At 42.3% G+C, this 12,017-nt stretch overlaps 5 protein-coding genes across 5 annotated transcripts; all 5 read left to right on the top strand.

The window, feature by feature from the left end:
- Positions 1 to 387: 387 nt before the first annotated feature.
- Positions 388 to 1,487, top strand: MELLADRAFT_49770 (uncharacterized protein; the record flags this gene model as incomplete). The annotated part of the gene is made up of 1 exon (XM_007414010.1): positions 388 to 1,487. The coding sequence occupies one exon, from the start codon at positions 951 to 953 to the stop codon at positions 1,485 to 1,487; it is 537 nt and encodes a 178-aa protein (XP_007414072.1).
- A 317-nt stretch (positions 1,488 to 1,804) lies between these two features.
- Positions 1,805 to 2,665, top strand: MELLADRAFT_72750 (uncharacterized protein; the record flags this gene model as incomplete). The annotated part of the gene is made up of 3 exons (XM_007414011.1): positions 1,805 to 1,840; positions 1,924 to 2,224; positions 2,314 to 2,665. 2 exons carry the CDS (start codon positions 2,206 to 2,208, stop codon positions 2,493 to 2,495), a joined length of 201 nt encoding a protein of 66 aa, XP_007414073.1.
- An 891-nt stretch (positions 2,666 to 3,556) lies between these two features.
- Positions 3,557 to 4,306, top strand: MELLADRAFT_66214 (uncharacterized protein; the record flags this gene model as incomplete). Its single annotated transcript, XM_007414012.1, has 4 exons — positions 3,557 to 3,748; positions 3,859 to 3,982; positions 4,040 to 4,228; positions 4,257 to 4,306. 4 exons carry the CDS (start codon positions 3,557 to 3,559, stop codon positions 4,304 to 4,306), a joined length of 555 nt encoding a protein of 184 aa, XP_007414074.1.
- A 1,761-nt stretch (positions 4,307 to 6,067) lies between these two features.
- Positions 6,068 to 7,864, top strand: MELLADRAFT_91226 (uncharacterized protein; the record flags this gene model as incomplete). The annotated part of the gene is made up of 6 exons (XM_007414013.1): positions 6,068 to 6,164; positions 6,247 to 6,297; positions 6,370 to 6,662; positions 6,753 to 7,223; positions 7,290 to 7,785; positions 7,848 to 7,864. 6 exons carry the CDS (start codon positions 6,068 to 6,070, stop codon positions 7,862 to 7,864), a joined length of 1,425 nt encoding a protein of 474 aa, XP_007414075.1.
- Positions 7,865 to 8,855: 991 nt separating this feature from the next.
- MELLADRAFT_109988 (uncharacterized protein) lies at positions 8,856 to 9,414 on the top strand (the record flags this gene model as incomplete). The annotated part of the gene is made up of 2 exons (XM_007414014.1): positions 8,856 to 9,161; positions 9,190 to 9,414. 2 exons carry the CDS (start codon positions 8,856 to 8,858, stop codon positions 9,412 to 9,414), a joined length of 531 nt encoding a protein of 176 aa, XP_007414076.1.
- Between the last annotated feature and the right edge of the window lie 2,603 nt (positions 9,415 to 12,017).

Here is a 12,017-nt window from a genome sequence, read left to right as displayed (position 1 = left end):
GATGATCATCATTAATCAGACCGTCGAAGGCGAGGTTGTGCTGCGGTGATCTATAACTGGTAAGCAAACCGGTTTACGGTGAGTCGTGACCACGGTAATGCGCGTGGACTTGAGTAGACTTGAAAACGGTTGTTCACCGTTCAAATACTGGCCGAGTGGTTCATCAATCACTGCACAGAAACCGGACCAAAGTCCGAAAGCCCGAAAGCCCGACAGCCCGACAGTCATCATGGAATGACCTTCGTTCCTGTCCTCAAGGCTCAAAAAACTGTTGTCGGAAAACACAGTTTTACGTAAACTCATACAATGTTCCGAGTAGCAATGCTGGTCATGAATGTTTACCACCTCAACACCAAATCTCACCATCTCAACCCAAACTCATTACCACTCAACTCGAACTTTCACCACCTCAAAGTTTAACTCATCACCGTTACCTTAACACAAACCTTTGCCACTAAAACTCGATTCAACTTCATTTACGGCCCCACAGTTTCACCACCTCAGCAAGCTACTTGACCACCTCAACATCTTTTGAATTTGTCATGGAACATTTGGCGACTTCGAACAGCCCTCTTGTGGATGGACCCTCACCAAACTCCGAAGAATTCTACATGCCAGCACCACCTGAGACAGAGATTATCACAACTGATGGCTCTCGCCACGCAATGGACGACTAACCTGATCGATGTTTTGAACGCTCTGAGCTCACTCTCTTCAAGGCTTCTATCACAACACCGCCTCAAAAAGCACTTGCATATCTAGAAAGTCATTCATCTGATGTATTAGATCGATCTGCTTATCTGTTGGCTCGCGCACGACTCCTCACAGATCTTGGTAGAACCCAAGCAGCTGAATGGGCTTGGCTCGATCTAATCGAGGGTAACGCGGAAAATCGGACTTATTTGAATGGTTATATCAATACCAAAATACTCGATGGCCAGTCGTCAAATATGGAAGTCTTGACAAATCTTACTGAGCGTTATCCAACTTCCAAACTCATTCAGCGTACCATCCTCGATCACGCAGTTGGCACTCAATTCGAAGCTGAATTAGAGTCATATCTTTACGATAGATTTAGCAAAGGCATCCCCTTCGTTTTCAACGATCTTAAACCCCTTTTGGCCGATCTTGAGAAAGCTCGTATCATTCAAGCCGTTGCAGAACACTTACGAAGCCAATTTGGACATAGCTGTGATGCTAACACAGAATTACCATCAACCTATCTTTGGATCTTACATTTCTTGGCCCCACTTTATTCTTCTTCACACTTTGGACTCACTTCTCAAGCGCTAGAAGTGGCTCAACTTGCGATCCAACATACACTTACTCTTCCTGACCTCTTTCTTTCATTAGCTCATATTTATAAACGAGCAGGGGCTTTCACAAAAGCAGCAGATGCATTGAGAGCAGCGCGAGAGCTAGATGGCCAGGATCGATTCTTGAACTCGAAATGTGCAAAGTATATCCTGCGGTCAATTCGAGCTTAGACCGATCGAGAAACTCAATCCAAACTCCTCACAGAGACAAGAAAGCGAATCGGAATCTATACACGTAAGGATGCACCTGATCCAGTAAGCGATTTGGTAGAGACGCAGGCAATATGGTATGCAGCTGAAGAAGCTGGAGTCGGATTGAGAGTGGGTGATTGGGGTGTTGCATTGAAGCGCTTCCATCAGATTGTTGACGTTAGCATCTCACATCTCAATATTCTCCTTCATATAGAATACGTGTATTGATGGTTCTTGAGTTGCATGATGCAGATCTATCGAGTATGGGCGGAAGACCAATACGACTTCCACACGTATTGTACACGTAAAAGTACTCTCCAATCACATACCAAGTTTGTCGCAGCTGGTCCTCGCTATCACGATTGCTAAGTTCCATCTCGAAGCTGACAGAACCTTTGTACCTAATAACCTGTAGCTTACTCAAGTTTGAAGATACCCTTTACACCCATCCCCAATACTTCCGAGCTGTTTCACAAGCGATCTAAATATATTTAACTCTTCATGACCGTCGTTCAGCCAAAGAAGACGTGATTGAACTCACAGAATTTAACATCTTTGCTCCGCCTGAGCCTAACCAGTCGGAAAGTACAAATGCTAATGGCACAAACCCAACTCAGACAAATGGAAAACCTGAAGAGACTGCATTGAGTAAGAAAGCATTCAAGAAGATGGCCGAAGTGAAGCAAAGGCACAAGCTATGATCGAGGCTAAGAAAGGTGAATGTTTCGGGTATTTTACTGACTATGATCAAAGCTGAACATCAGGTCTGTTTGTGGATTTGTTTGTATGTGCTTTTTACCAATAGCGATGTCGAAGATGAAAGGGCAAGATGCAACCACCACAGCGCCTACACCGGAAGCCGTACCACCTATAAAGGATGAATATCCGATTGGAGACAAGTTGGTCAAGACTGAAACCCCCCTGGAAAAGGCAGCGGAATTACTTAAACCGATAGAAGTTAAACTTTGTGTTAAACGTACTGTGTAAATTCCTTGTAATTCAAAAGTATCAGAATCTGAATCATCGAGTATGGTCTCATTTTATCATATCTTCGTTTTTGTGGATCATGTAAACCCCAAGCAAATCCAACAAATCTATAATGTCTTCCTTGACAAGTAGATGGAATAATGATAAGCACCATAGCAGCACCCGCCGCTCATTTGCGACTTGCGATTTTATTTTGAAGAACGCAATTCTTCGATCACCTATGGAATGGTGAAGATCAAAATAACTTGGTAAACAGTGGAATTTCTTGAGTGCGCCGTTCATTTATTACTATGTACTATTGCTTGAATTCCTTGTCAAGGCACTTCATGACATCTAGATTCTGTGTGATCAAAAGAAGCTTGAGTCAGTCGGTCTGTTTTCTTATCAAACCCAATGTATTCCTTACTTCGCATTATACTTCTCCTTATCCGAAGAAGATGAGGGATTAATTCAAGTTTGGTACATTAGCTGATTGGTAACCACCGACCCATACACCTCATGCACTTCAACCAAGGCCACCCCAACGCCGTCGTATTTAGGGACCAGAATCACAGTCAACTAGGCTGCCTGATGTGCACTCGAATCCCCACTCCCCTCATCGATGGCAACCATCAGCCTCCACCGCGAATGTATACAACTCGCACTCATACATCTCACATCCAAACTCGGCCAATCCAACGCTGGATTCAGGGGTTCCACAGCAAGAACTGCCAAACCCTAGGATGTATTTTTTCCCCAGGGTTTGTACCAGACCCTGTCCTGTACCCTCTTGGTGGTGTATTCAGAGTTTCCTAGATATAAAACTATCCATTCAACCGAGATCAAGTTCTTCTTCTCTAGCTATCAGCTTCTCTCACATTTCAACTGTATTGTTGCAACTCTCAATCACCTGTCCCTATATCCGTCTGATCACTTGTGACTGGTTGTCCACAATCTATTTTTTCTTTCTTTTTGATTTCACTTCTTTGCTTGTCCGTCCTGATTGCTTGTATCATTTCCATTCCGTCCTTTTGATTTCAGTTGATTCTACTCTTAATCTGAATTTCTACTTGACCTCCATCATGTTAGATCAAACCCATGTTTACGAAACTCGTAGCGGTTACCTTGCTGAACTAATTTCCAAGCAACGGAGGAAAGATCAAACGCTTGATGGACGGCTCAGTTCTGCTGGTTGGACCAAGGTCACTACTCAGTTCAACGAGAAGTACCCTGGGTCATTTGCTAAGGCTCTTCTGAAAGATCATTTTGACTGCGTGAGTTACCTTGTTCAACCAAATTTTTAATTTCATTTCAAACACGTTAGAAAAGTACGTCACTTGAATGATTTCACTAACGATTTATGAACTTGATGACTTAATTCAAGCTGGAGAAGAAGCGCAGTGCCACTCGGCAAGGCCTCCAAAGCGCAATCAGCGGGGATTTTGGTGATACATCAGTTCTGATGAGCAGCGCAGAGATGCTCAGCGGGGTGATGAATCTCGATTATGGTATGTTGTTGGCCTTTGTATTAGATGATGTTCTGACTTTATCTCCATTATCTACAGGTCATCCTGGCGATCATGGTTTCTCCGTGCCAGAGCTCTCAAACTCCGTACCTTCAACATCGCTTTCAACACCCACTCCCACGCCCAAGCGAAAGCAGTCCAACATTCAATCTCAATCCAGAAAGAGATACAAGGAGCCGAAAGACGACAAACCCTACAGTGTCAGGGTTCGCAGAAATTCAAACCCAGGTCAGTCTTAAAACTTAATTCCAAACAGAACATGAGCTGAAATTGATGTTGAGATACAGACATGATCTCGCCATCTAACCATCGTAGACATGGAAAGCTGGACATTGGACAAAGTGCATTGTCTATGCTTGACCAACAAGTAGAAGATCACATACCTTCTGGATTCATCCGTTCAATTGAGAGCATCCCGGGTTCTTCAAAAGGAACAAATGTATGAACACCTTTTATTTGGTGCTGATGGTTTTCAATGGGAATGGCCTGCTTGTGAAGCTGAGAAAGCCATCTATGATTGCCAAGTCTTAAGTTGTCATCACTTAGATTAGTTTCTTAATGTTGCTTAGATTGCTCTTAGATTGTTTGTCTTGATCACCGTGTTCGAGTCTTGGGTTTTGATCAATCAGCTTGATGTATTGCTGTTAATTGATTGTTTGTCTACCGTTTAGTTGTACTGCTATTGCTTAGGTTGTTTGTATGTCTTTACAAACTGACGTGTTGTGCTCCTCTCATCTTTTTGTGTGACTGGCTTTAAGTATAAACTGACCGAGACTTGCCTTTGACTCTGATTAGTCTTCTGTCTTTACAATTGAAACACTTTCCAATTGTTTTGTCTGTCTTGAGAAAGAATATAAATTCTGTCAAAATTCCTTGACGGAATTTGGATTCTTTGAGTACACTTTTGTTGGTTGCTCAAATTCTGCTGAAATTCTGTCACAGAATTTCGATTCTTTTGTACCATTTTTGTTGGTTGCTGAAATTCTGCTGAAATTCTGTCACAGAATTTTGATTGTCTGTACACTTTATTCTGGCAACCAAAATCCTGTCAAAATTCTGTCACAGAATTTTTGATTGTTTTTGCATCATCAAAATTCTGTCAAAATTCTGTCACAGAATTTTGTTTTTTTTTGGAATCAAAATTCTGAACCAAAAAAACTCAAATTCCTTACGGAATTGAACCATTTGTTTGTAGTGTGATGTGGCAAAACTTTGTGTGCCTGAACAAAGACATAATTTGATACAAAATAAGAATCAAGTCAAGTAGAAGTCAGACCACATGGTTTTCAAATTTCATGGGTCTGATAGCGATGGATGAAAGGTCAAGAAGTGTTTCAAAAAGGTGGGATTGTACCTTTTGATAGTACACAGTGGTTATCTCATACACGTATTATCAATTTCTGTGTTTTCTTGAAATGATTTACGAAATCATGATTCAATCAATATGTGAAATCATGATTCAATCAAGGTGTTGATGTGGAGGCGTGGGATTTTGGGGAGTGCTTCTGCACCCGTTTCCGATGGAAAAGCCCTTGACAAAACAGTACTTAGGTGAGAACGAATTTTATGGAAAGAGGTGGTACAACTGCCGATATCCAAAACTGAGGTTCTACATAATACCCTGACTAATGCAATACAATCTGACTAGGCCGAACCTTTGGTATTGATCAAAACGTAAGAACAAAGCGTAAGACAATTGGTGTTTGGTAAATGCTTCTGTATAATGTGTAGGGAGGTTGGAAATCGCGGTGGGAGGTTGAAAGTAACACACGACTGGTAAATGACACCACTCCTTGCATTGATGACTTGGATGTAGGGTTGTGCCGGTTTGGTGGTACGAGCGCACCGTTTACCGCTCAAACAAACAGATATGGCGAAGGTTGAGTCGTTGGAGGCGTTCATAACCTCAGTGGTATCAATGATTGAAACCTCCCACTTATTTTCGAGTGTCAAATTATCTTTTCTTTTTCTTTAACACTGTGTATAGCTTCATTGCCACCCTCTTTTTAAAATTCTTCTTTTCAAATTCCTTTCGCTTGAAGTTCAAATTTTGTGTATATATTCAAGATGAGTTGTCGAATTACTAGTACACAAATCACTCCCGGTCCGTCAAATAGTTCTGGAAATAAGCAAAGGCTTGATGACGAAAATCAAACAAATGATGGTTTGTGCTCATTTATCATGTTTGTTTTTGTAATTGGTCTTGGAGATCTGATGGTAACTTATCTATTTCCTTATGTATATAGATCAAAACAACCCCTATCCGCACACAGATTCAGATGATGACGACAGTTCTGGTGGGTCCTGATTGTCAGAAACCGCATTGGCTGCCCATGATCATTCTGATGGGTTATCTACTTTGGTACTAGATGGCGACCTTACACAACAGGATATCCTGGATCGTAAAAGGATGAAGGCCGCAAATCTGAAGGTTCTTACTGATATTAGACACCGGGATGAAGGTATTGGGAAAATAGCTGGTTCTCACCGGGTTCCCAAAGCGGCAACGCCTCTAGCAAGGGCTATCCAGGAATTCACTCGCATGCTGATGGGGATTCCGCGCAAAGGAAGAGGATCTTCGGCTTTGGAAGATGCTGGGGTACCAAAGCTTCCTGACCCTCCGTCCGAAGAGGAGCGCAACGCTTGGCAAACTCGAAAACAAGTTTGAGAGACTTATATTCGCGAAGCACAAGACAAAGCAATGCGTCGATACCTGTCGAACAAACCCCCCGATTTCAAACCAAACCAAAAGCAAAAGAAGGTGGTCGAAAAAGATGCTGCAGAAATGGAAGCTCTGAAAAAACCAATGGAACCAGTCATCTTCACTTCACGCATGTTGTCAAATGCTCGAACTCGATATCCTTATCATTTCATATCTCAATGTGAAGCTACTTTATCTATGGCGGGTTTTCCTAGATGTACCTTTGACTGGGGAGCACCATACGATTCGCCTTGGAATTCTGCAACTTCTACAATCATACTGTCTCATTGGGTCAAAGCCTACGATGCCAACGGCGCAAAAGAGTTTGGTATCCTTGTCAAGGATAATACCGCTGCAAACCGCGAAGAAGTTCTCCGACGCTGGTGTGCCGGCAAGGCTTCAGGATATTGTGAACAAACTCGAAATTGTGAGTTGATGAAGACTCCAGCGGGTCAGAAAACTCTTGAAGAGAAGATCGTCAGGACTCAAAGTGTCACAAACAAGAGGCTCAACAAAACAAAGGTCAGTCTATTCCTCCTATGTGTGATCCTGATAGGAAACACAGGCTCATACATGGACAATTGGTAGATTTACGATGCAAGGTTGGAAAATGCGGCCAGATTGTTTGGCCGAGATTCGCCCGAGTTCATGATGTTGTCTCATCAAGACATCCATTCGGATGATGAACTGGTCGCAACCAATTCTTGCGGCTCTCGTCAAAAGTTGAGGCTCGAATGGCGGAGTTCCGAACTCGATACTCTCATTAGTCTACTTGACCAGGCCCATTGGAAGCGCAAAAGGATTCCAAAAGACATTAGGAATGCGAAACAACTGGTCGAAAGGGGTGTATATGCCCCCGATGCTGACAAAGATTGGTTCCCTCCGAAAGGGTTTCAATTGTCACTCATTTCGCCGGAATGGTATGACCTGCAGGAAGGTTTGAGAATAGAAGAATTGCAATTGAATGAGGACAACCCTGTCAATATTAGACAAGCGATTGAGGATGTGATGAGGTCTTTCAGATCAAGGGCGAATTTGGCTGCTGAAGATGCAAGGCAAAGTGGGTCAAATATGATGTCAGCAGGTTGATAGTCTCACCGTATTATATATAATACTTCTGCTATTGAATCTCATGTTATTATATAGAAAACTTCTGCTATTGAATCTCATGTCTTTGGGTGTGATCGAGTATAAGTGGTGTCTGGAAATGTAAATAGTGTATATAGTTGTTGAAAGAAGCATAAACGTGGTATTCTTTATCATTCTTTATGTTTTATTGGTTTGGATCATTTCATTGTTTATGCTTTATTGGTTTGGATCCACTATAAACAGTAAGGGTACTCAAAGCAAAGTATGTAGCGCTACATACTTTTCGCTACATACTTTTTTTGGCGGGGACAAAGAAAAAAAATATACTTTTGGCCTCGCCTTCCCCGCCAAAAAAAGTATATAGCAAAAAGTATGTACACGTACATACTTACTTTGAGTACCCTTAGTGTCCGATGTAAATAGTGTGAATATTGGTTGGAAAGAAGCTTACCCTACTGTGTACACCGTGTTTGGACTTTCCAAACTGAAATTTAAGAATACCAGTTCCACTGCCACCGCCTGAACTGTTTCTAAGCAAACCCCCACTGCACTGTAATCATCTTACTTTACTCGAGAGTGCTCCATATTTCACCAATTTCAACAACCCCCGATCTTACCCAGAAAATACCAAACAGCCTCGATCATCTGCCAACATTGGATCCAGCTAGTTTACCGACATTGGAACCAGTCGGTATGTGTGAACCTCAAACCCATGATTTGGTTCCTCGAAAGCCCCCTCGATCATTTGTTGATTGTGCCCCACTAATTAACTTTTCCCCTTGCTATAAAATCTTAGCTAACTAGCGGCATTTACTTGAGGACATCACCATTTGAACCTCTTTCTTTCACAGTTCCACGCATAACCCTGTTATCTTTGTCACAAATTTTCCATAGTTTTGTTTTGTGTTCCAACCCGAAGACGGTTTCAGGTTTTTTTCTCGACTTTCAAAGCAGGCGTCGACCTCACCAGTGAGCCTTACCATAATCTTTCTGGAGTATGAATCACGATAAGCAGAAGTGTACTCACCTACAATCTTTTTCCATATACCTAGGATATTACGAACAATGTCATACTTTGATTCGAACTGCATCAGATGCACTTGTACTGCTCTCGAGTACTGTAAGGAAACATTTGAACTAGGAGGCCAGTTGCATACCGGTGTTCTATTTCATCGGACAAACTATCCTAGACATCTTGGCAAGGTACAAGAACTGGAGGTTCTTCCGGCGCCCCGGCCATCAGGATCAGAACCAAGTATCTCGGCCGTCAAACGTCCAAGATCACTTGAAGATGCAGAATCCACCACCCCGATTCCTACCGAATCCAATACCAGACCTACTAAATTTCCACGCATTTCTACCTCTAAAAAGGTACAATCCAAACCTCATTATATTGTAGCGACTTTCAATACCATTGCCTTCGAGAAGCCGATTACATTTCTACTGGATATACGATGCGTTCAGGCCCTTTTTCATATACTCCACGAATACTTGCATGATCATAAAAGCATTCGCAGCTGCCGAAGGTCTCTTAAATTCGAAAGAAACTGCCTCAAAATCGCCACAATCCCTGGTGTTCGGACCAATGTGTGGAAACAAATTCCCCGAAACATCATCAAAGTGATCAAGATGTTTCAACTCGAATCGAATATGATCACATTATTGTGTTGTCCTGTGTGCTTTGCACTCCATGGACCAATTGTTGCGCAAAAAAGAGGAACGACGGGCGCTCTCACTTCTTGCAATAGTCTTCGAGTACCTTCAAAAAATTCCAAGGCCCACCGGATTATATGTAACGCACCCTTATACGAACTTGCCTCTTCGAACAAAGAAAAAGAGCAAATGAAACCCCGAAAGGTCTTTCAGCACCATCGTTTGATTGAATGGCTAGCAACCATGCTCAACTTTCCCAATTTTGAAAAGGCTTTAGACCTTTCGTTTTCAAGGACTACACCAGACAAAAATACATATTCTGATATCTGGGACGGAAAGATCTGGAAAACATTTAAAGGTTTTGATGGCAAGCTTTATACTAAGCAGGCCGGTAATCTAGTATTTGGTTTGTATAACGACGCTTTCAATCCATATGGCAAGTCTTCGGCACGTCACCATTCAGCGACTGTGGTTCAACTGTTCTGTCTCAGCTTGCCTCCCGATACACGCTACAAGCCGGAGAACACCTTCATCTACGGGATCATACCGGGTCCAAAAGACCCTGACTATAATCAGTTTCATCATCTGTTTAAACCTTTAGTCGAAGAGCTCTGTGACCTCTGGCGTGGCATTTTTTTTAAGCCTACCTCTCTGAATCCCCATGGTCGCTTAATCCGAGTTGCTCTTTGGCCCCTGATTGCAGATTCTATTGCCATGAAGAAGATCGCCGGATTTTCCTCGCCTAAGTCAACTAACTTTTGTAGTGAATGTTATATTACTTCGCGTGACATTGATCAAGTCAATGTTGCTTTTTATCAAGGACGCACAAAGTCACAATATAAACAACAGTCACAAGCTTGGTGTGATGCTCCATCCGCTGCTTCCCAACAATTGCTAGTCAAAAAATACGGAGTCCGTGCCACACCTTTTTCTCAGCTACCTTATTGGGACCCGATCAAGTTTACTACCATTGACATTATGCACTGCATAATTTTGGGACTATTGAAAGACCTTTCGTCAACATATCTCCGAATTCCCTTTGCAGCAAAGGCCCTGGATGATCAACAAAAGAAACTTGCACTGCTGGGTGATCATGAACCAACTTCTGCCGATATTGTTCGTTTTTCGGCCCCCCAGATCACTCAACCTCCAACCACCTCGTATTTGTCCTCATCTACAACTCGATCAAGTTCACATCATGACACTTCAACTAGTCGCAGTTCTAGTTCACGAACTCAGTACCATCGAACAGCCAAATTTAGCACTAGTCAAATATCCGATGAAAATAGCCCTGAGCCTTCCAGAACCCAAAGTCCATCCGAATCTTCAAATTCAAGCCATAGCACAATTATTGCCACTCAAGGCCCTGCGATCACTCCACACAAACTTCAGATCATCTGGTATACAATCAAAAATACCAATATTCCATCCTGGCTCACTCATCTTCCGCATACCTTTGGCACTGCTAGCTGTGGTACACCTAAGGCCGCGGAATGGCATGTGCTATTCAGTTTGTATATGGTTATATCACTTTTACCATATCAATACAACGCTGAAAAAAAATCCGATGCGGCCAATATTCACACTGCAATCAACTTAGTCACTCAGATATTGAATATTGTGACTTTGAGGATTATTAAAGAGCAAGATATCAAAACGCTCAGGATTCTATTAAGACAATACCGTGAACACCTCCAAGAAGCTTGGCCAAATATCAGGTCCAAGCCCAACATGCATTACGCTCAACACCTTCCCGATCAAATTTGGCGTTTTGGGCCCGCTCCATATACTGCTGCGTGGGCCGGGGAAAGAAACATTGGGAACCTTGTCCAAACTCCCAAAAACTCTCGCTCAGGTGATTTTGAATTCTCTTTGACTTCCGTGTGTATGATATTAATATTTTTTGTACATTTTTATCACAGGTACTGTGGCAGGGACCATGCTGAAAGCACATACTCAAAAATCCTTATTCAAACATATTCATCACAACATGAATCCATCAACTCGAGATAATCTTGGTTTGGGAGAACTTTCAGGCTCAACCACACCAAAATGGCAGTCTTTTGTACCATCCAACGACACCTTACCCATCATTTTCAACTTCCTCCAAGAGCTTGGACATCATCAAATTGATACACTCCCCGCACTTGAAACTACATTATACTGGAAACATGCCAACAAGATCTTCTCACCTTATTCAACTCATAAGGGAAATAGTTGTATTCAACTACATGATCAGACAAAATCCCACGACTTTGGGTATGACGTCATTCAACATATACTCCGCCTGAAAAAAGATCTGACCCCTTTTTTCTTAGTGGACTGCTTTCCATCACTTGAAGGAGATGATCAAAATTTGAATCCGTATCAATCACTGCCACATCTCAAAGCTGATGTGGTTTATCGTAGTCCACTCATCAAGAAGTGTGTTGGTTTCAAACACATTTTCGGACACTGTGTTGTTGTTGAAAACCCACCTGATACTTTTGGAGTTTCCCAGGACACAAACATTGTAGTCGGCTTGAGGAGTATGGTTAGTTTATTTCTGTTCACGTATATATCCATCTGGAACAT

The sequence above is a fragment of the Melampsora larici-populina genome (assembly GCF_000204055.1).
Source record: "Melampsora larici-populina 98AG31 unplaced genomic scaffold MELLAscaffold_40, whole genome shotgun sequence".
Classification (NCBI taxonomy): Eukaryota; Fungi; Basidiomycota; class Pucciniomycetes; order Pucciniales; family Melampsoraceae; genus Melampsora; species Melampsora laricis-populina.
Note: the sequence above shows the minus strand (reverse complement) of the source record. Positions and strands in the feature narration are given on the sequence as shown.